Below are 22,129 nucleotides of genomic sequence, written 5' to 3' on the forward strand. Positions count from 1 at the left end.
GGAGTCGCTGGAGAAAGATTTGATGTTGGGAAAGGTTGAGGGTCGCCGGAGAAGGGGTAGGCAGCGAACGCGATGGTTAGGTGGCATCCTCGAGGCACTGCAGATGAAGTTATGTGATGTTAGGAAGATAGTGAGAGAACGGAAAGCGTGGCGTGACATGGTCCATAGGGTCACGAAGAGTCGGATACGACTGAACGACTGAACAAAACACATTTTTCGTCATACTCGGGAGAGTTCTATGTTGTGAGCTTTATTTTGTAATAATGACAAAATTTGAAAATTAACATATTTACAATGGATTGTTTATTTATTAAGGCATGCACTCTTTATCATTAAAAACTTTGTATGCTTTTTGCTTTGGACACAGGAATTTATATTCTCGTTCACAGTTTTCTGAAGGCCCATCCTTCACCTTCTCTTCCCAGATATGAAGTTCACATTTTATACTACCTGGAAATAAAAGACACAAGATACCATTTGTAACTATTTATAAACATGTCATATAGTGTAGACGTATTTTGTAACATCCGCATTGCATAAAATCTAGTCGTCCAACTTAATGACATAGAGAATAAAAAAGACAGATATAGAGGTTGTTCTAAGGTACTCGCGGTGTTAGCCTGCGATTATTATGAGGTAAGGCATGGAAACTGATGAACTCTTTTCTCAACATTTTTGCGACATGAGGAATAAATAGCTCAAAAGACGAGGACGAAGAGCAAGAAGCAAACAGGACGAGTGACTCGCAATAAGTCTGTTGAATAACACACAGAATAAAAATCCAAGCCAAATCGTACTAAACCATATAGTGAACAAATACCAAATCAAGACGACCCCGTCATAACGACGGTATTTGTTTAATGTGTGGTTTAGTGCGGCTTGTCTAGTGTTTTTATTCTGTTTTATTCAATAAACTTCCGTTGCGAGTCAGCGCCCGTCCTGTTTTCTTCTTGTTCTTCGTCCTCGTCTTTGGCGCTGTTTATTCATCATGTCACCGTACCAACTTGCCCATATCTCTTCTACTTTTGTGACCACCTGAATGTTTTTTCCTCAACTGTTCCTGCGTAAAATTTCGGCACTTTATTCTACCAGACGCATATCATTTAAAACAAAAAGAAAACAGGATACATCAACGCAAATTAGCTTTCAAAACGTTATTTCACAATTCCTTTTCCTTTTTTCATAGGTGGTTATAATGAGGAGAAGACGAGAAACGAATAGAAAGTACCGATGAAAAATATTGATGCTTCCGAAGCTAACAAATGTTTAAGTTACCCCAGACAGCGTACAGTCAAATTACTATGAGGCGCCGGCTAATTTTGTCTCTATATTACATGCGATATGCAGCCTTAGTAAGGCGTTGTAAAGCTATATGTCGTGACCGTGCTCGCTAAGTGCATGACGATAACAGTGAAGCAAAACTGTCCGTCACGTTTACGCGGTGTGTGTGTGTGTGTGTGTGTGTGTGTGTGTGTGTGTGTGTGTGTGTGTGTGTGTGTGTGTGTGTGTGTGTGTGTGTGTGTGTGTGTGTGTGTGTGTGTGTGTGTGTGTGTGTGTGTGTGTGTGTGTGTGTGTGTGTGTGTGTGTGTGTGTGTGTGTGTGTGTGTGTGTGTGTGTGTGTGTGTGTGTGTGTGTGTGTGTGTGTGTGTGTGTGTGTGTGTGTGTGTGTGTGTGTGTGTGTGTGTGTGTGTGTGTGTGTGTGTGTGTGTGTGTGTGTGTGTGTGTGTGTGTGTGTGTGTGTGTGTGTGTGTGTGTGTGTGTGTGTGTGTGTGTGTGTGTGTGTGCGCGCGCGCGTGCGTGTGTGCGTGCGTGCGTGCGTGCGTAAGCGGGCGGGCGGGCGTGCGCGATATGTGCTGCAGATTCCGAGACATGCATTAATGGCATTAAGTGATCAATTCTCATCGGCGAAATCAAACATCTGCTTCGCGGTTGACAAGATTTCATCAAGGATCAAAATGTTTGAAGCAGACAAACTAATTTGAAAACGTTTGCCAAAATAGAGGAAGTTTTGCCTTTCTAAAGGTCAGTGGTACAAAAATTGGGGAATAATAAAATTGCAGTTGTTAAGGACCAGCGCACATTGCCTGAACCAAATATAAAGAATGTTTATAAACGGTAGGCGTTTTTCGTAAAGCGAAAGCTGCTGCACAAATTATTTCCGGGTTCACCTTTCGCCGCAGGTTTATTGCCTTTGATAACGCAAATCACTGTGCGACTCTGGGCTTCTGTCAGAACCATATTTTTGCAGTGCCTCATTAAATACCTGTATCGAGCGGTCCATTTGCTCCCTTGTCAAACTAAATTAGCATTGCATGCCGCGAATATAAAGCCGTGATATTGAAGCCAAGATTCTGCAGCTGAGCTAATTTTGCCAAAACCTTGCATTTTGCTGTAAGAAATGGCACTACTAGACCTTCTGTAGCGGAAGCTTCCGCTACAGAAAGAGCGCTAGTGCTCTTTCTTTAAGAAGCATATTTGCAAAGCCAGCCCATTATTGATTACCCAGAGCTCCATTCTGAAACACAGTCTCTCTTGTGTGCAGTGCACCCTTAAAAAGGCCTCAAAAATACGTTGTGGCAATAATTGTTGTCGCTGTTTGTAATTAGCAACGTGTTTTTAGGCTGCCAATTGCGCAGAATGATAAATCATTAAAAAATACTCTCTCTGCCTGGTATCTACCGCGTTGTTATTGCATTCTTCCCATTTTCATGAAATATTAATTTAGAGCAGAATTTCAGGCAAGTAGTGCTCTAAGAAGTCATTTATCACGTGTGTTTGAAAATAGCACAAAGGTGCTAGATTCCGTAGCAGTTAATATTCCGATAATTTAGGCGTCATGAACATGATACAGTAAAATTCCACTTGAACGAACGTCACTTAAGTGAAGTATTCAGTAGTGCGAACTTTATTAATTTCCCCCGCCGAAGTTCCATTGAACGCTATGCAAACGCCCTTCATTTTAACGAACTTCAATTGTTGCTTATTTCAGTTTTACGAACATTTTCTATAACGTCATCCTGTGTTTCCCACGCCATACTGAGTATTTCAACCAGAACAACGTGCACCTTTGTACTGAATATTTTGAGAAACATATTTTATTAGCGCGTGACGAAAGCTGGCCGTCATTTAGCTCTAAGCCTAACTGGCTATCTAAACAAGCTTGTATCCAGTTATCTTTGCATGCTTAATTGGATCGACAGTCATAGCCACCCATAGCCACAACTTGAGCCCTACAAAGCTCCTTAGCTCCAAGAAAGGCGGGCGTATACATGCTGGTTAATTGTGACCTGCGAGAGGAATGATCTGGTTGGAGGAAATTAATGCCTCTGCTGCCCAGCAGACCGCTACGCCTGACGAGGTTCACGGGAGCTTGCACACAGTGACTGAGGCCAAGACCACTGCAGTCCTAAGTTCAAAAGTGCTGCAAAATTTCGGTTCAGCGAACTTTTTCCTAAGGCCCCTGGAAGTTCGTTCAAGTGAAGTTTCACTGTAACGTGCAGGTTCCAGGCGCCTACCCCTGCCCTAGATGGTCCGCTCCTCGTGTACTCTGATATTTCGGAGCGAGAGTTTCACTGCGCCATGTATCAGCAGAGGTCAACCCGGCAGGGCGATTGACCTTCAACGAGCCAGAGGTCACAGTTCGACTATATAGCTTATCATAACACCACCTATGGTGTACCACCACTGGACATTTGACCTCGGCCTGTGACCCTTGACCTTTCACGGCAGATACAGCATCACATGTTTTCTATGTAGGTGACGCAGTCGCCGAATCCTTGTCTCGACAATATAATCACTGCGAAGCCATGTCTGCCCTTGTCCAAACTGGAGCCCAACCAAAGGAAAACCAAGCAAAACAACGCTTTCGCTCCGCCTAACTAGGGTTAGCAGAGTTCAAACTCATCCATCTTTTATACACATGCGTTTGACGCGTGTTCGCCTCAGTTCCCCATTGCCATAAAACGCAGTGTAATGCACCAGCTTAACTTCCTAGGTGTCCTCTTTCATGAGCATCTGTTTCCCTTGACCAATATATTTATCACTGGGGTCGGAACGCTTCATTCACCAAAACAGGGTCAAGTAACGCCTCAACCTCTTTTGCTATGCTTCTACGCTATTCTTAAGCACGAGATTTAATCTACGATTTACATGTTTATGGTCATTGAAAATAATGATAAAAGCGCTGGGAATGGGAAAAAATTTGTTTGAAAGTATTAAAATTGCGAAACATTCGTGTTTTCTAATTTAACAGCGATTGAGCTTTCTACCTTTTATTGCAGTAGTATTTAATAACCATGTGATTCATCAAATAGAGTGACCGCCGCTCTTTTCGCTATATTCAGTTACATGCCTAGCGTTGAAAGAGAACCATAAATTAGGTTCTGATTAAATTTTTCTAAATCTAGTATATGCATATGTGTTTCATAGGCCAGGTTTAGCTATCACTTTGCGAAGTTCAGTTTTCTCATATAGGCAACAGCGCCATAAATTACGATTTGCATCGATTATAACATCATGCAATATGCCCATTGATAATTCAAATAGTTTTCTTTAACTCTGTTTTGACAGAAGATGCGTAAAGAAAATAATCATGTTTATTCTTCTTCAACATACTTCGGTGGAGGAGATGGCGTGCAGAAAAAAACAATGGAGCTAAGATCTCTCTTTGCAAAAAGTAACCAGGCTGCATGTTTTGCTTCTCGCTTGAATTCTAAAGTAAACATGGAATCCCACAGTATCAGAACTTGTTAAAAATACAAGGCAGGAACTCGCCTTTCCTTTGCATATGCTTAGAGCTTCAGATGTAAGAATTCTCTACTACGAGACTTAGAAGCGGAGCACGCAGCCTGGTTACTTTTGGCAAAGACGGTACAAGACCACGTTGAAGTCACGATAGACGAGTACACTAAAAGAAGCTGTTTCATATAATATATCCACCAGACCGTGTTGGAAAAGCTGTAGTGCCCAGGGTACCTGGCTTGTGTGAATAATATAATTTCAGCCTCGCAGATATGATGCCCAGTGAACATTTCTTCTATATAGGATTTACTATGAGTGTATTTAAGCATCCGCATGCATACGCTGCATTTCTTATGTCAAGGGATGTTGCGTGCACGCTATAGTCGCTCCTCCCTTTAGAGTTTTAGTGTTGTCGATTAATGCTTACAGGTGTTATCGGAGAACGTAATGACGGCACATCTTCCTTCAGCGTCGTAGTATTGAAAAAAGTAATTCCTCCGTTTACCTTTTGTAAGAGAAAGAAAAATAAACGATTCTTGTCAACAGCGTTACAGCTCCACCAAAGAAAACAACTTGAACGAGTTTTATCTCTCCACCCTTGACGTAGAAAACACTTGTAGCTGCACTTGTCACAGTATCATGCCAGCAGAAATGACTGGACTAAAATGAGTAATATCCAGAAATGTGGCGCAACAAACACAATCACATTTCTTGATACTATGCAGCACCAACCTGCCCCTCAAGCTGTTATATTAAAATGAGTAACTTGAGGATTAGCGATATACTATCATAAATAAAAACCTCTAGATAAAGCATTTGCTATTTGTGCATAGTACACATTACTGCAAACAATGTTAAGGCGCAAAAAACTGAAAAGAAACACACACACACACACACACACACAAACACACACATATATATATATATATATATATATATATATATATATATATATATATATATATATATATATACATATATATATATATATATATATACTGGACCCCAGTCGAAACGTCGAAGTAAATCCACCGTTCTGTTTTCAAACCTTTGGTGATATATATATATATATATATATATATATATATATATATATATATATATATATATATATATATATATATATATATATATATGTATGTATGTATGTATATTGAGGCCACTTGAGGCCACTTTCGTGCCGCTGCAGGTGTTAGTGCCACCCCAACTCGAATACTTACTCCGAAGCGCCACCTCCTCTGCAGGGGTTAGAACGCAGGGGAGGCTTACCGTACGCGGAGATATGAGAGCACCTGTATGGCGTCGGTGGTGCTCCTTTCTTGCTAAAAGGAGGGTAGCATTAACCAATTTTAAGAGCGTTGGTGAGACGGGGTTGAAGTGGAAATGAGGGTCGCAGAATCCCCACGGTTTGGAGAACTTAGAAGGTCATGCGGAATCCATTCAATCCGAATTGGCTGCGGTATGCGTGCCGCTAGACTATATATTTTGGCTGATTTATGTGCTGCTACTGACACGTCAAAGTACCTTTGTCATCTAGACGGAATCTGTTCGTATGACAATAGGAACCGTGGGAAGCATGGTAACTGCAGTCACAGAGCGAAGCACCACTTGCACTGCAAGCTGTTCCGCACAAAATGAATATGGAGGTTCCGGCAATTGAAACGTTGATGTCTTGTTCAATGAAGACTTGCTAGGGCAGTAAACTGCAGTTGTCACTTCGCAGGCTTGGATGCTTGCGTCGACGCAAATTATGATGGAACCGTGTGGCAAACGGGCGTCTTGTTCCATAATTCGGTGGCGAAGTGACGACGCCGATTCCTGTGTTCTCGGTCGTCATGAATCAGTTGGCTTGTTATCACTCAGCTGTACAAAACGCCAAGAAGGAAGAACTGGCAGTGGCGGTGATAGACTTGAATGTGATGAAGCATAAGCCCTCATAGCGCACGTTGCATGAGAGAGGGTGGCCTTAAGCCTTCGAGCAACACGTCGTTGCTGCACTGGTTCATCTGATGTTCAGCTGTACGTTTTCTTGGAACGCCAAGATTGGTGTGATACGAGGAAGGCATGTAATGACCTGTATTACCTCTCGATTTATAGCTTCAAGCCGATCCCACTGTGCCTATTCAAATGTTGAAATTGTGATTGATAAACAAGGCGCGGATGCACAACTGCCCGCGCCAACTGTCGTGCAACATCTGAGCGGGTGCCGCCCGTTTTTGGACCATTACGTATAGTCACATCCGGAGTGTGTAACACCTGTTATTTAGCGCGAGACAAGCATGTAGTTGCAGTTCCTGACTCATGAATTTTTAATCCAATATTTTTACTGTTGTACTTTCCTGAAGTGGGTTCCTGGATAAATGTAGACGAATAGGTGTTGCAGCCAGTTTACGGCGCCGCCAGTGGTTGGCGACTGACGTGAACGTAGTTGTACTGGCAGAAAGTATCAGCCCTGTGAAAGAATCATATGTAGACGTAATTTCTAAAGCTGATTTCAGGGCAGCGGATTGAGTATGTAGGCGTTGTGTGCAATCCACACCGTCATGTCACCAGCGTATATTAAAAATTAAACATCAGGAACTTCATGTAACCGCCATGAAAGGAAGATAAATGCAATATTAAATTTGGTGACAACCCTGATCCCTGTGGTACGCCAAAAAAAGAGACGGAAGATTCTATGGAATCGCCTTGTGAGATGTATTGCAAATTGGCTGCCTTCAAGGAAAGATTTTACAAAATTGCGTAAAGAGGTGAGTGGAGCATGTCAATTGAGCCAACAATGGTATCATGACATAATGTTACGGGGTAGTTCAGCTTGTAGCAGAGGGCGGACACCGAAGACAAGGCTTTCAAACAGACGTTCTCTGTAGGCACCAGCCGACGCTGTTGAACGTCGTCTTCGCTCCAACTCACGAGAGTCTTCTTCTTCTTTCCTTATGCGTATGCACCGCCTAATGTGACACTACCCCGCCGGCTGAAAAGCACCGTCCCGGTGCGTACTAGCGTCCAAACCAGGGTCCATGTAGTACGGTTTTATGCGTGCAACAGGACCGTCTCGGTGTGTGGTGTAGAGGCATGGCGGACGGGATGCAAGGGCGCAATTTCGTATGTCACTGGTGTCACTTGACGTAAAATACGGTAGGGTCCTGTATACCGGGGCAAAAGTTTTTCCGAAAGGCCAACGCGGCGAGCTGGAGTCCAAAGCAACACGAGAGAGCCGCAAGAATACTCGGTGTTGCGATGACAGGAATCATAGCGACGTTTCTGGGAGTGTTGAGAGGCTGCGAGTCGGTTGCGAGCAACAACGCGGGCAGCATCAGCTCGGGCTATGGCGTCATGAGCATATGAGCTGGCAGTGGTGACAGACGGGAGCAGGCTGTCAAAAGGAAGCAGAGGTTCACGGCCGTATAGAAGATAGAAGGGGGAGTAACCGGTAGTGTCGTAAGGCGACGAATTGTAAGCGAATGTCACAAATGGCAGCGTTATGTCCCAGACACGGTGGTCATCAGAAACGTACATAGACAGCATGTCAGTCAGTGTCCGGTTAAGGCGTTCGGTAAGCCCGTTCGTCTGTGGATGGTAGGCAGTCGTGAAAGAATGACGAACGTTGCACAGCCGTAGGATCTCGTCGACTATACGAGCCAGAAAACAACGGCCACGGTCGGTAAGCAGTTGGCGGGGAGCTCCATGGACGAGTATAACTTCGTTGAGGAGGAAAGCAGCGACATCAGTTGCACAACTGGTTGGTATTGCTCGTGTGACCGCGTAGCGTGTGGTGTAATCAGTGGCCACCGCAATCCATTTGTTCCCCGATGCGGACAGTGGAAAAGGCCCTAGAAGATCCAGACCCACTCGAGAAAATGGGTCTATGGGGATGTCGATTGGCTGCAGAAGTCCAGCTGGTAAAACTGATGGCTTTTTCCGGCGTTGACAGCGGTCACAAGCAGCTACGTAGCGGCGGACTGCGCCATATAGGCCTGGCCAAAAGAACCGACGACGCACACTGTCGTATGTGCGAGAGACGCTTAGATGACCCGCCGTAGGAACGTCGTGAAGCTGTTGAAGGACGGCTGAGCGTAGGTGCTGAGGGACTACTAGTAGAAGGTCGGGGCCATCAGGTCGCATATTGTGCCGGTATAAGGTGCCGTCGTGGAGCACAAACAAACGAAGGGAAGGGTCATGGCGATCGGCGCTGAGGTGATTGATAATTTCGCGAAGCTGAGGGTCCTGGCGTTGCTCATGGCGAATGTTGGAGAAATCAGAAATAGAGAGCACGCAAGCGTCATTGTCACATTCAGGTTGGCTTGGCGGGTCGACTGGATGACGGTACAGGCAATCGGCGTCTCGATGCAACTGGCCAGACTTATAAACTACTGAAAAATTGTACTCCTGAAGGCGCAAGGCCCAACGTCCAAGGCGGCCAGTAGGGTCTTTGAGTGTAGAAAGCCATCACAGTGCGTGGTGGTCAGTGACTACTGTGAATGGCCGCCCATACAAGTAAGGGTGGAACTTTGTAATGGCCCAAACTAGGGCTAAGCACTCACGTTCAGTGATGGAATAATTTTGTTCGGCCGCAGAGAGGAGTCGGCTGGCATAGGCGATGACGCGAGGTAACCCGAGCTGACGTTGTGCGAGAACGGCACCAATTCCATGACCACTTGCGTCGGTGCGTACTTCTGTGGGCGCTGACGGATTAAAGTGAGCCAACACTGGCGGACCGGTGAGGTGGGCAATAAGAGCGACGAAGGCGGCCGATTGTTCGTGGCCCCAGGTAAAGGAGACCTCTTTTTTCAGAAGCTGCGTGAGCGGACGGGCTATTTCTGCGAAATTTGGTACAAATCGCCGGAAATATGATCAAAGTCCGAGGAAGCTACGCACGTCGCTGCTAGATTTCGGTTTAGGGAAATCCCTTACAGCGCAAATTTTGTCGGGGTCCGGCTGGATGCCATGGGTGTTGACTAAATGTCCTAGGACCTTGAGTTCCCGGCGACCAAAGGTACACTTCTTGGAGTTCAACTGAAGGCCAGCTCGTCGGAAGACGCCAAGGATAGCCGAAACACGATGGAGGTGGTCTTCAAAAGTTGATGAAAATACGATGACGTCATCGAGGTAGCACAGACATGTGGTACATTTGAGCCCGCGTAATAGGGAGTCCATCATACGCTCGAATGTCGCAGGGGCATTACATAAGCCGAAAGGCATCACCTTGAATTGGTAGAGGCCATCTGGGGTGACAAAAGCCGTCTTTTCACGATCTCTTTCGTCAACAGAGATCTGCCAATATCCAGAACGGAGATCGATGGAGGAAAAGTAGTTAGCACCATGCAGGCAGTCGAGAGCGTCATCGATCCTTGGAAGAGGGTACACGTCTTTCTTTGTTATCTTGTTTAGGTGTCGATAATCAACGCAAAACCTCCAGCTCTTATCTTTCTTTTTGACGAGTACTACCGGAGACGCCCAGGGGCTGCTCGACGGCTCAATAATGTTGCTTGCCAACATTTTCTCTACTTCTTCCTGAATGATCCTGCGTTCGGAAAGAGCAACTCTGTAAGGCCGTCGATGAATAGGTCGGGCATCTCCAGTATCAATACGATGTGTGACGACGGACGTTTGGCCCAGGAATCCGTGACCGCAATCAAAAATATCGCTTTATGACCGCAAAAGGCCGGCAAGGACGCTGGCATATTCGGGACGCAGGTCAAAGGCAACCATGGCTGAGATGCGGTCCTCCGGACTAAGTGATGGGACAGGTTGTGCAGGTACGTCGGCGTGACGGTCGGATAGCACTGCAGAAATAGTAAAGCTGGACAAAGGCGACAGCTCGGCAAGGAAAATGCCCTCCGGGAGAACTTGTGAAGACATGCTGAAGTTGAGTACGGGAATGTAGGTGAGGTTATTCTCGACGTGTACAATGTTATGAGGTAGGACGATGTTACACTGTAGAGTGACGTCGGTGATGGGGTTGACAACGTAGTCACCGTCAGGAATGGAGGGAAAAGATGACATGGGCACGTATACTGCCGCCTCGGGAGGTAGCCGAGTAAATGTACTGGAGCGGAGGCGAGGCTGAGATTGGTCAGCACTGTGGTCGTCAACACAATAGGGCAGGGCTAGGCGCAGAAGTCCGGAGGAACAGTCAATGAGAGCGGAATGGGCTGTTAAAAAGTCTAGGCCTAAAATCACGTCTTGAGGACTAGTAGTAAGGACGGCGAAGAGCACGGGGACGTGGTGGCCGGCGATGCTAACGCGTGCAGTGCACATTCCGATGATGGCAGCAGTGTTTCCATCAGCAACACGAACTGTAGAGGTGTTAGCGGGCGTAAGAACATTTTTGAGGCACTGGCGGAACGACGAACTAAGAACTGAAATATGGGCTCCAGTGTCAATTAGAGCGGGCACAGGGACTCGATCTACGAGGACATTGATCAGGTTGCGGCGTGGTGCAATGGTCGAAACACAGTTGGCTGTCCGGGTTGGTAACGCAGCATCACGTCCGGGCGCTGCGTTGCCTAGTTTCCCGAGTAGGTGCCTTGGTACGTTGGGGACAAGCTGCGGCGACGAGTAGGTGATCGGGAATGGTGGCCTTGAGGCAATGGAGAACGGCTAGGACGACGGTCTTGCTCTGTGTTCTCAGTACGAAGATGTGCTGGGGTGACAGAAACGCGTCGTGGTGCATAATAGTTATGGCGGACAGGGCTGTAATAGGGTTGAGAGGGGGGAGCCGGACGGCTGCGGCAATAGCGGGACGTATGGCCAGCTCGACAGCAGACGAAGCAAATAGGACTATCGTCAGATGTGCGCCACTCTGCAGGATTGCGGGTAGGGTAGCGCGGTGTGTAGGGCGGGGTTGTGGCAGCAGCAGCAACCACTGGGATTGGCTGTGGTGGGGCAGGATTTGAAACGAGGCCCACATTAGCGAATTCTTGGCGGACAACAGCCTGTATCATAGCTATTGTTGCCTGTGCAGGAGGTGACGTATGTGTAACAGGAGTCAAGGCCTCGATTTCTCATATCATTATCATTAGCCTTTTCGACGTCCATGGCGAGGACGATGCGTATATTGTGGCTGCGTGTGGATGATAACACTGAGGACGCCAAAACAGCCATCCCATCCTGTATTCCTATAGATGGTCAAAAGCCAATTTGGGCCGTGTGGTAGAAACCGTGATGTACAAGCCAGCACGAGATTCGTTTGGCGAGCATTTTCTCAGCAGGCTTGCAAATTGTTAGCGTTAAGGATATAGGTTGAAATTTGCTAAGGTCTGTTGGCGTTTTCTTGGCTTTGGAATAAGGATCACAATAGACTATTTCCAGCTGTCTGGCACATCGCCGTCAGCCTTAACCTGTTTATGGTGTCAACGAGTTGAGGAAGAGTATCTCAACTCAGGTTCTTGTAACCCTCGCACGTAATGGAGTCCCGGACCTGGCGCTGTCTTTCTGTTGGCATCATCTATATCTGCAAGCATTTGGGGCATGGAGAATGGGCTCGCTATTATCTCGTTGTCGGCAGCAGGTGGCAGCTTATCTATATGGTCTGGTACGCCCGACATGTAAATTCTTATAACTAGTACAGACAACACATCGTATTAGGGGAAAAAGTTGAGCGCTGCTTGTCTTGCAAAATCGTCCGGAGACGAAACTACTGCAGAGCATGCTGTGGCCGCTGCATCAGGACGACGACAACCGTGCTCCGTGGTATGGAAAGTTCGCCAGAGATAAGCATTCGATGAGTGTGTGGAGAACTGCTCGCACCACAGATGCCATTGCCGTCGTGAAAGATCACCGTCACAGCTTCGAGCCTTAGCTGTAATGGAATTCAGTCTTGTGTGTGCGTGAGCAGAAAGTGGGTCTCTAGTTGTAGTTCGCCTCTTTTTCTACTTCGCACATCTGCTTCTTCTTGTTCTTCTTCTTCTTCTTCACACGTATGTCAAACGTCTTTCGTGTACATCGATGTATCTCTTCACAAATTTACAACAATGCCGGACAATTGAGCACAGCCTTCCAGTCCTGTACCTACTTTTTTTCCCACCACCACCGCTGCCATCTGGCTCTCCTTCTGGGGCCACCCCCTTTAAAATGATCTCGGCACCTTCGGGTCCAGACCCGTTGCTTGAGTTTCACGGGTAGCTGTGTTGGGGTAGCGCGCTGGAACGATGGCTTCGGGTGCGTTTCCATGACGCTCGCAGACAGCCATGGAGGAGTTGAACCACAACAAACGGTGTATGACCATGCTTAACGAGTTTGCGTGCTCTATGTACTTGTCCGGTCGTGCTTAACCCCAGCAGCCAACGCCCGAAATACTTGTCATAAGCAAGACAGCCACCGCCGGCTTCCATCAAGAATAGCAGACAATCCATTCGGACATACGTATGTGAAGACGGCGAACGCACGTGGTTCCAGCGCAGATTAAAACCCATGATTTGTCCTATGATACCCACGCTCGAACGATTTGAGCTAACGCTCGACATTCGGTTCAGCAACTTTGAATAACATTAATAAAAATAATAATAATAATAATAATAATAATAATAATGACTGAATCGCCTCTAATATCTTTTCATTTCGAAAATTGTCATACGGCATAAAACGTTGTTATTTAGTCCCAGCTTCATGTCTATTTGTGTAGGTGTGCATGAAAGCATTAGGAAATAGGAAAATAATGCTAGGCAGTACTGGCGCATAGGCCACTGAACACAAGCTGCGATTGGCCAATGATGCATAGTGTATCGAATATTACTGAATAGAAAGCACCATCGGAATTGCGATAATACAATATGCGCTTTAAATTTTTGCTCATAGTCATCGTTTCTTGTAAATTTTCATTATTTCCTTTTTTTTTATTGTACGTACTCCTGATAACTTGTCTAAACTACCCTTTTCTTTCTGGTTCAAAATCTAACCGAAGGGATTACCAAAAAGGGGAACATTTATGGTTGAAACGTACCACTGTGTCTTACCTGCTTCCATGAGCGGAACTTTACGACCATTTATGGTTTCTATGATGCAAACTATTCAGCAAGAAAATATGCTTGCTCCAAGATAATGTCGCGATGCTGAAAGGTAAGATATACTACAGCCCAGTTAAGGAAACTTATTTGTGTTGAAACTGAGGTTATGAAAATCTATAACCCTGTAAACTTTGCAGCAAAATAAACTATTCGGCGTCTTACTTTTTACTGCAAGACGGCATAAAAAGCGATTACTGTGCTATTGTACTCAAAATCTGTTAGGTTTTCTTAGTACCAAAACTCCAAAAACTTGTCGTTTCAACCACAATTTCATTAGCGAAACCAAGCCGTTTTAGGGCCGATCTGATCCCACCCCAGCAGACTTAATTTCTTTGCTGTACTCCCTCTTCTGCTGTTGAAACACATCAGGACATCGTCCGCGGCCCGACCGTGTCATTTTCAGCCACTGTTTATTATTACAGAGAAAATGTATGAATCTAAGCTAACGAACTCGGTGGTATACAATATGACTTTCATCTATAGAGAACAAAGTGGATACGATCAGTCATTCAAAGCAATTATCAAGTTCCTACTTGCATGCTTCCCTGCAGTAGAATACTGTGTAGCAAACAGCAGCGCCTGACACACCTTACCATATCTTGCGCAATATGACCGAAATATTTTCATTATATTCTTATGAGCTCCAGCGGATGGGAATGCAATCTATGCTATGCATTTTGCAATCTATGCTACTCTCGACTACAATAGCGATTTATTAGGAGATGGACCAAAGGTTGTTTCTTGGTTATGCTTGTCTAGAAGGGATTCTAGACAAGCATAACCAAGAAACAACCTTTGGTCCATCTCCTAATAAATCGCTATTGTAGTCGAGAGTAGCATAGATTGCAAAATGTTTATACAGAAAAGTATCATTTTATAAACAAAAATGTTTCCAACTTTATATTTAGAGAGAGAGAGAAACTTTGCGCGACGTTTCAGCTCACCTCTTGGGCCTGTGGCTTCGATTATAGGGGCGTGATCCGAAAGTTCCGCGGCTGACAGCGTGGCACTTACGAAGTAGTACACGCTGTAATGCAATTACCAAGAAGACCTAGTGTCGGCAGATAGCAGAAGGAGCAAAAGCAATTACGCTTGCTTCTTTTCAGCGTTTGTCGGCTACACCCTCATGGCACACTGTGTTGCGCATTAGAAGAAAGTGACCAGAAGAACGTTTAAAATATGGAATTAAAAGAAAAGCATCAAATGGCAATGTTTTTTCTATTTTTTAATGCAATTTTTTTCTCGTCTATCCGCCCGTTCACACTAGTAGGAAACTCGCGAATATGAAATGCATAGAGAAAAGATATACGTGAAAGTTAACTTAAAGCCAAAGCCTCTATAGCAAGGAAGCAATTACACATTGAAGTCTTGTGGCTGCGTTCGGCTGGATGCTCTGGAGCGATCACTACTTTATTAGAAACCTACTCCAGCTTAGGAATTTCTCCTAAACACATTGGACAAACACCGTAGCCACTTCGATGTTGTGATCAACTCCCTATCGGCCTGCCACCTGTTTGCTGACCAGCGAGGTTGGCTCAGTTGGTAGAGCAGCTACCGCGGACAGGCGGTTGTACCGGGTTTGAATCCCGGGTCAGGACGAGTTTGCCTTCAACTACGAACTTCGTGATAAATCCTTATAGATTTGTTTTGTAGGCTTTGTATCTGCTCGATTGGGTAATAAGCCGGGTTTAAAGGCACCTGGAGTGGTCTTTCACAAAGTAAAATGTTGCAACTGTGTGCTAAAGAGGATGTGTCTAATTAGACAGGACACAACCCGCTGTTACACCATATACTCAGGGCATATGTTAAGTGTCCTCGAAAATCGTTTCTTAGAATGCAGTGGAGGAAAATAATCAGTGTCATCGCTTTTTTTTTTTTTCAAAATAATTTGGGAGGCAGTTATTAAAGTGAAAGGGCGCTAGGCTTCGACTAAACTTGCGATATTTTGCTTGAAGTATAAATGCCCCGTCGCTATGCGCAGTGGTTAGGGCGCTCGACAACTGTGCCCAAGGTTGCGGAATCGAATCCCGGCCGCAGCGGTCGCTTCTCGTTGGAGGCGAAAAGCAAGGTTCCAGTGTGCTGTGTGTTGTCAGTCACGTTAAAGAACCGCAGGAGGTCGAAATTCCCGCAGCCCTCCACTATGTCGTATGTCGTATCTCACCACCTGAGCCACTTTAGGCCGTTTAACACCATAAACCAACCCAAACCAGTTGTTGGGTCTATATACGCATCCACGCAATAATCACAATCGATCTCGTTTAGCCGCTCACCCATAACAAATATGCACTGTTGTGTCTAGAAGGCGGATTAATTTTGGTTCATCCACATGCTAAGTCCAAATTTATATAGCTGATACGGAGAAGTTGAATCATATCTTGGTCTGGGGCGAGCTATTAAGAAGAAAGATAAATCAACACAGTAACTACAGGAAATGCGCAGGTTATGCCGCTGAAAATAGATATAGAGATTCCTATCCGCTCCGCCACAAAAGGTCTCACTCTCATGGGGAACAACTACCGAGAATATGTATATAAACATTTCTGCTTCCACAACAGCGAACCATGAAAGCACGCGGGCGGCGGGTACAGAATGCATCCGACCTTACGTTCGACTGTACGTATCTTCTCGTTTCTTGCGACCTGTCGCTTGCTAAACGAAAGCTATCAACCAAGTCCTGCACGCGTTCTAGCTTTGGTACTGCTGATAGCGAGGAATATTTTAATGCGCACTGACGCGAGTCTCATTATAGGCCCCATTCACCACCTATAGCTACAGAAAGGCGCCTAGCGGTCATTGCTTACCGGGCGGCTCTGTGCTTACCGCGAACAGACTTGGGAACGGAGGCATGCGAAGAGCGCTGCAGAAGGCGTCGCTCAAGCAGCGCCCTAGCTAATGTCACCGGCGAAAAGAGAACTGACAGCAAAACCACAAAGAAGTATCGCTTGTCCTTTGGCTTGACGAACTTGAACCCCTGCTAATTTGTTTTCTTAAGTAGAAGGCGGAATTTGCCCATATATTCTTTATCGCGTTACGATAGCAAGTGATTGCGAAATGCCATTAATACAATATTGGAAGCAATCAAGGAGACCAGGATTACTTGCGAGGATTACCAACGCTTTGGTAGCTTCCACTAAGCCATTAATTAGATTACGTGCACAGAAAGCGACTCACCCTCTACCGCCATAAGAGTATCTTTGAACAAGACTTAGATTGGTCGAATTCAGGAAGGCTCTCTCATTCACAATACACTGCGGCTCATTGCCACTTATAAGGCGAGAATAACTTCTCTTGTAGAGATATATTTTCCCCGTTGAAACAAAGAACTGAAATAAAACAAAATGTTATATATGTGTCCACGTTCGTGCCTCTAGATAAATAAGACATATAACTTTATCGAATAACAATAATATATATATTCATCGGATTCGACAGTTTCTGCGCCATCATTGCATAATAGACGCCCAGGTAAAACGCAAACATTCAAATAAATCGTATGGAAATTAGAACAATTCACTCTTTAATCTACGCCATTGCAGCTTGCCTTTGTCACGCTTTCTTGTACGGCTAGCGTAGCAATGTAGCCTACAACTGCGGTTTCTGCTGTTCCGTCAAATTTCGTCATTCAAAAAGTGGTAGTAAAGAACGTACGTGTCGGGATAGTAACAATATTTTTATTTGGTGAGGCAGCACGACTTTTGGCCTATCTGAGCGAAATTACGATTCACTCTGCGATGCGAGCTACATCTGATCTTATGATGTATGATGCATGGAGCTGACCTCTTTAGTTGCCCTGTTACAAAAAAAAAAATCAGAAGAACGTTGCTAGATAGAGATTGACCATAATTATTGGTATCTATACTCTGTTGAAGGAGGTCAACATATTAATGTATCGAAATGTAGTCTTGAATTGCCAAGTAGTTTTGTTTTTTTTACAGAGACGTAAATATCGAAACATCCGCGATCTACTAATCAGAAAGCAGTTTGTTTGCAGACGGAATGACAGATCAAAAGGTTATCATAAAATCTGGTTAGATATTCAAAGGTATGTCATTTGTTTCGCAGCACCATGTGCAGTGATGGTCACTGGTTGTGTAAACCGGTATTCTTTCTGTGACACGATGGAAACTGTGAAATTATATTGCAGTATAAAAATGAATAAAAAAGCAGTGAAGGCGAATTTTCGCCTATGCGCGGAGTTAAATAATCATTGTACAAAACTACCTTGACTCATACATTACAAGAAAAAAATTAGCTGGTGGTTTAACTTTCCTTATGCCTGGAGGGAAGCGAAAGCTTGACGTGCATGGCTACACTCATTAACAAATTTGGATTAAACACACTGTACGTTTCTCCAAACGTAAAGCGCGTTCTTCATCGGCCTCTTCAGCACGCCGCATTTTCTGGGCGTAATTCCGACGTGCCTTCGCGTTCCGACGCACTACTGTAGCAGGGTGTTCGTACTCCTCCATCTCGCGCAATGTTGGAACCTAGGCAGGAGCCCGGGGGCTCCTAATTATGCTCATATTGTCCCAATAGCACCCTCTACTTCCACGTCACACTGACGTCACCTAACGTGATCTTGGCCTTGACAGAGGTCATGGGCCACCTGGTGGCCTACGTGGCTATGCCCCAAAGTCACATGGCGACCACCAGTCCTAACACAGAAGTTTGACCTCTAAATCTCCCGCAAGGTGAAAAGCGTGGATAATCGACGGCTCGAACTATCTTACGTAATGAAGCTTTTGCTTAAAAATGGCAGCAAAATTCGAACGCTCATTTCGTCCCCCTCAGTACTTTTCTCCTTTCTCTGTCTCTGTGATCATGAAAATAGTAACTAGACTTTTTGGTCAACCGAAAACTTCTCATCATCATCATCATCATCATCATCAGCCTGATTATACCCACTGCAGGGCGAAGGCCTCTCCCATATTTCTCCACTTAACCCGGTTCTGTGCTAGCTGCATCCACTTGACCCCTGCGAAAGGTGTTAGGCAAGGAGACACAATCTCCCCAGCACTATTCACAGCTTGTTTAGAGGAAGTATTCAGAGACTTGTAATGGGAGCAGTTAGGAATAAGGGTAGATGGAGCATACCTCAGTAATCTGCGCTTTGCTGATGACATTGCTTTGCTAAGCAACTCGGGGGATGAACTGCAAATAATGATTGATGACCTAGACAGGAAAAGTAGAAAGGTAGGCTTGAAAATCAATATGCAGAAGACTAAGGTAATGTTCAACAGCCTCGGCAAGGAGCAGCAGTTTACATTAGGTAGCGAAATACTGGAAGTAGTAGGCGAATATGTCTACTTAGGACAGGTAGTAACCGCAGATCCGGACCATTAAAAGGAAACAAGAAGAAGAATAAGATTGGGATGAAGCGCATTTGGCGAAAACTTCTCGTACACGCATAAAGAATATTTTGCTTACCGAATAAAGATCGTCTAACGTAGCCCTTCCACTGTAGTCAAAACTGCCATTGGTAGGTCCGAAAAGTGAAAAGAGCAAAAGGCAAAACATGCTCTTGCCAAAAGCAGTGAGGATATTCACAGCATAGCGGGCGTGATAGGCGACCAGATGGCTATGAGCAAAGAAAAGCTATGGGGAAGAAGTTGCACTCGCCGCATGGAATCGTTCTGGAAGGTCGTTGCCAATTTATTTCCATATATTTAAACGTCTCTTCTTAGAAAGCAGCAAGTTTCTCAATTCATAATTCATATTTCAAAGAGGCTATTAGTGGCTGAACTTCGCCATTAAATGCCTTCGCTCAACGGGCAATCGAAGGGATGTCGGACGGCAAAAAATAGCTCACCGGAAGTTCAACGGTTGTATGTACCTCTCTGCCCGACACCTCTCTGTATTTACCTCTCTGTCTCTTTCTCTATGTTGTTGTTTTAGCTGCAAGAACCCCGTCTAAAGTGCGCAGTCAACTGACCTAGCTAGCTCAGAAGCGCGTACATGCAGAAAGAAGGCGAAGCCAAACATGGCTGACCACAGGAAAAAGGTCCGCTTGTGAACCACTTTCCGGTAGCATCATCATTTTTGATCATAGCCGTCACCAGATAATGTCCGAGTGAGAACAAGCGTGTGCAGACATGAAAATGAAGGCAATACTTAAAATACGTTAACAATGAAACGCAAGTAAGTGATATTCTACCCTAAATCACGAAGAGAAAAAAAGTAGCTGGGACGGACCACGTAGCCCTCGAAACCGATGCCCAACACTGGGCGCTCTAATCTGCTTCTACATAAGTTACGGTTAGTAATTATGATCTCGGTAAGACGTTTATTCAAGTCCCACTTAATATATGGAACCACATTCCAGGTCCAGAAGAGTGTGAGAAACAGACTTCCAGTAAATTAAAATTTTACATGTAGAATACTTCTCCGCATACTCATACAAGAAACGTCGTCCCAGTTATGCATTAATAATAATATATTTAATTACGCTCCACTTTGCTTGCGATGGTTGGGTCCGTTATTAAAATATCTTGGCATCGCTGCTCTGCAGGCGCGCCCAGTCAATATTGAAGCTTCCCGTCTCCACATCGTGTTAGCGGGGTCCAGAAGTTTTTAAAAATTAGCTAGTGGTTTACCTCTGTTAACCCTAAAGAGAAGCGAAAGCTTCATGCACATGGCTACACTAATTTCCAAGCTTCGATTAAAAAGATTTTGCGTTCCTCCAAACATAAAGCCCGTTCTTCGCCCCTAATTCCCTAATTCATTGATGGACTTCTTCCTCACTAACCTATTCCACCCCCTCTTCAAATCCAGATTAATTCGAGACCGTACCATCTTGTCACGGCATCGCACCATTCCGATTACATCTACATTCTGCATAATGCCGGGGCTAGAACACAGTATGAAATCAATTTCATTTTTAGTCTCCCCGTTAGGGCTTTTCTATGTCCACTTCCGGTTCTTACGTTTGCTAAAAAAGGTATTCATGATTCGCAAGTTATTGCTTTCAGCAAACTCAACTACCGACCGTGGCATTGAAGTCACCCATCAGTACAGTATAATGTGTTTTGACTTTCCCATTGCCTATTCTACATCTTCATAGACGCTTTCTGCTGCCTGGTCATCATGACTGTATGTAGGTGCGTATGCTTTTACAACCTTTAGCTTATACTGCTTATTTAGCTTAATTACGATGCCGGCTACCATCTCTTTAATGCTATAGAATTCATCTACATTACCAACTATATCCTTATCATAAGGAAACCTACTCCTAGTTCTCGTCTCTCCGGTAAACCTCGATAACACAGTAAATGCCCGTCCATCAGTACAGTATATGCTTCATTTGGCCTCCTCACCTCACTAACCTCTATAATACCCGATTGCATGCCCTTTAGTTCCTCTAAATCACTGCTATACTAGCCTCACTAGCTCGAGTTCTAGCACTAAACGTTGCCAGGGTCAGTCTTTTAACGGCGGCCTGTCCTCGCAGCCAGAAATATTTGCACCCCCCACTGCGTCATTCACAAGTCTGACCACCGCCGTGGTCAGTTGCTCCGCAGCCGCTGGTGACTGCAGGGTCGTGGTTCTGTATGACTAATCATGGGAGGTTGTGGCCAAACACTACACCAGAGTGGCCAACTCCTGTTCTGGCGAGAAAGTGCGTTGCCGAAGGTGTTCGCCGGCACCAGGTCGCACCCCAAACAAACCTGTTTTATGCAATTCCATCAACACGATGTTGTTGTTTTTTTTTCTTTTCTTTTCTTAATCCGGTGGAAAATTGCGCGCTACCGGGATTCGAGCCACAGTGCTCTAGAATGAGAGGCGGATGCTCTACTTCTACGTCATCGCTGCACCACATGTAGAAACATAGAAGGCGACAACTTAATCAGGATAAAATTTACGTGGGGAGAATTGCTTGTCATTTCGGAGCGATCCGTGGCATCTGCAAGCAGCGACTGCGAACTAAGCCTTTGCTATTGCGTTCTGCTGGATTCCTCGCCTGGCTGGACTGCCGATATTGGCTCTCCGTCGATAGCAGCACAGGTCGAAAATTTGACATCTGCCGTGGCATCCGTGGCATCTGCAAGCAGCGACTGCGAACTATGCCTTTGCTATTGCGTTCTGCTGGATTCCTCGCCTGGCTGGACTGTCGATATTGGCTCTCCGTCGATAGCAGCACAGGTTGAAAATTTGACATCTGCCGTGGCATCCGTGGCATCTGCAAGCAGCGACTGCGAACTAAGCATTTGCTATTGCGTTCTGCTGGATTCCTCGCCTGTCTGGACTGCCGATATTGGCTCTCCGTCGATAGTAGCACAGGTTGAAAATTTCACAGTTCTGCGCATAAGGACTAAAGGAGGCGTAGCCAACATTGTCTAGTTTTGCTAGCTTTAACTTTGGTTTCATCTATATGGCATGCTCTA

The 22,129-nt window shown here is 45.2% G+C and overlaps 1 protein-coding gene across 1 annotated transcript; it reads right to left on the minus strand.

The window, feature by feature from the left end:
- Window positions 1-286: 286 nt before the first annotated feature.
- On the minus strand, window positions 287-19,380 carry LOC146208435 (uncharacterized). The gene is made up of 5 exons (XM_084593717.1): window positions 19,176-19,380; window positions 16,920-17,071; window positions 14,693-14,775; window positions 5,168-5,245; window positions 287-450 (listed from the first exon to the last, which is right to left on the minus strand). Exons 1-5 carry the CDS (start codon window positions 19,263-19,265, stop codon window positions 311-313), a joined length of 543 nt encoding a protein of 180 aa, XP_084449843.1. The 5' UTR covers window positions 19,266-19,380; the 3' UTR covers window positions 287-310.
- Window positions 19,381-22,129: the final 2,749 nt, after the last annotated feature.

Source organism: Amblyomma maculatum, chromosome 1 (assembly GCF_055883805.1).
Source record: "Amblyomma maculatum isolate TAMU_Amacu chromosome 1, ASM5588380v1, whole genome shotgun sequence".
Classification (NCBI taxonomy): Eukaryota; Metazoa; Arthropoda; class Arachnida; order Ixodida; family Ixodidae; genus Amblyomma; species Amblyomma maculatum.

Excerpts from the sequence above, each read along its gene's own strand:
- LOC146208435 (XM_084593717.1), bottom strand. The coding sequence starts at position 19,265 with ATGTTTTGCCTTTTGCTCTTTTCACTTTTCGGACCTACCAATGGCAGT. Across the intron at positions 17,072-19,175 it reads CGTTAGACGATCTTTATTCG|TTCTTTGTTTCAACGGGGAA; the intron begins GTAAGCAAAATA and ends GTTTTATTTCAG. Across the intron at positions 451-5,167 it reads TACGTTCTCCGATAACACCT|GTAGTATAAAATGTGAACTT; the intron begins GTAAGCATTAAT and ends TTTTATTTCCAG.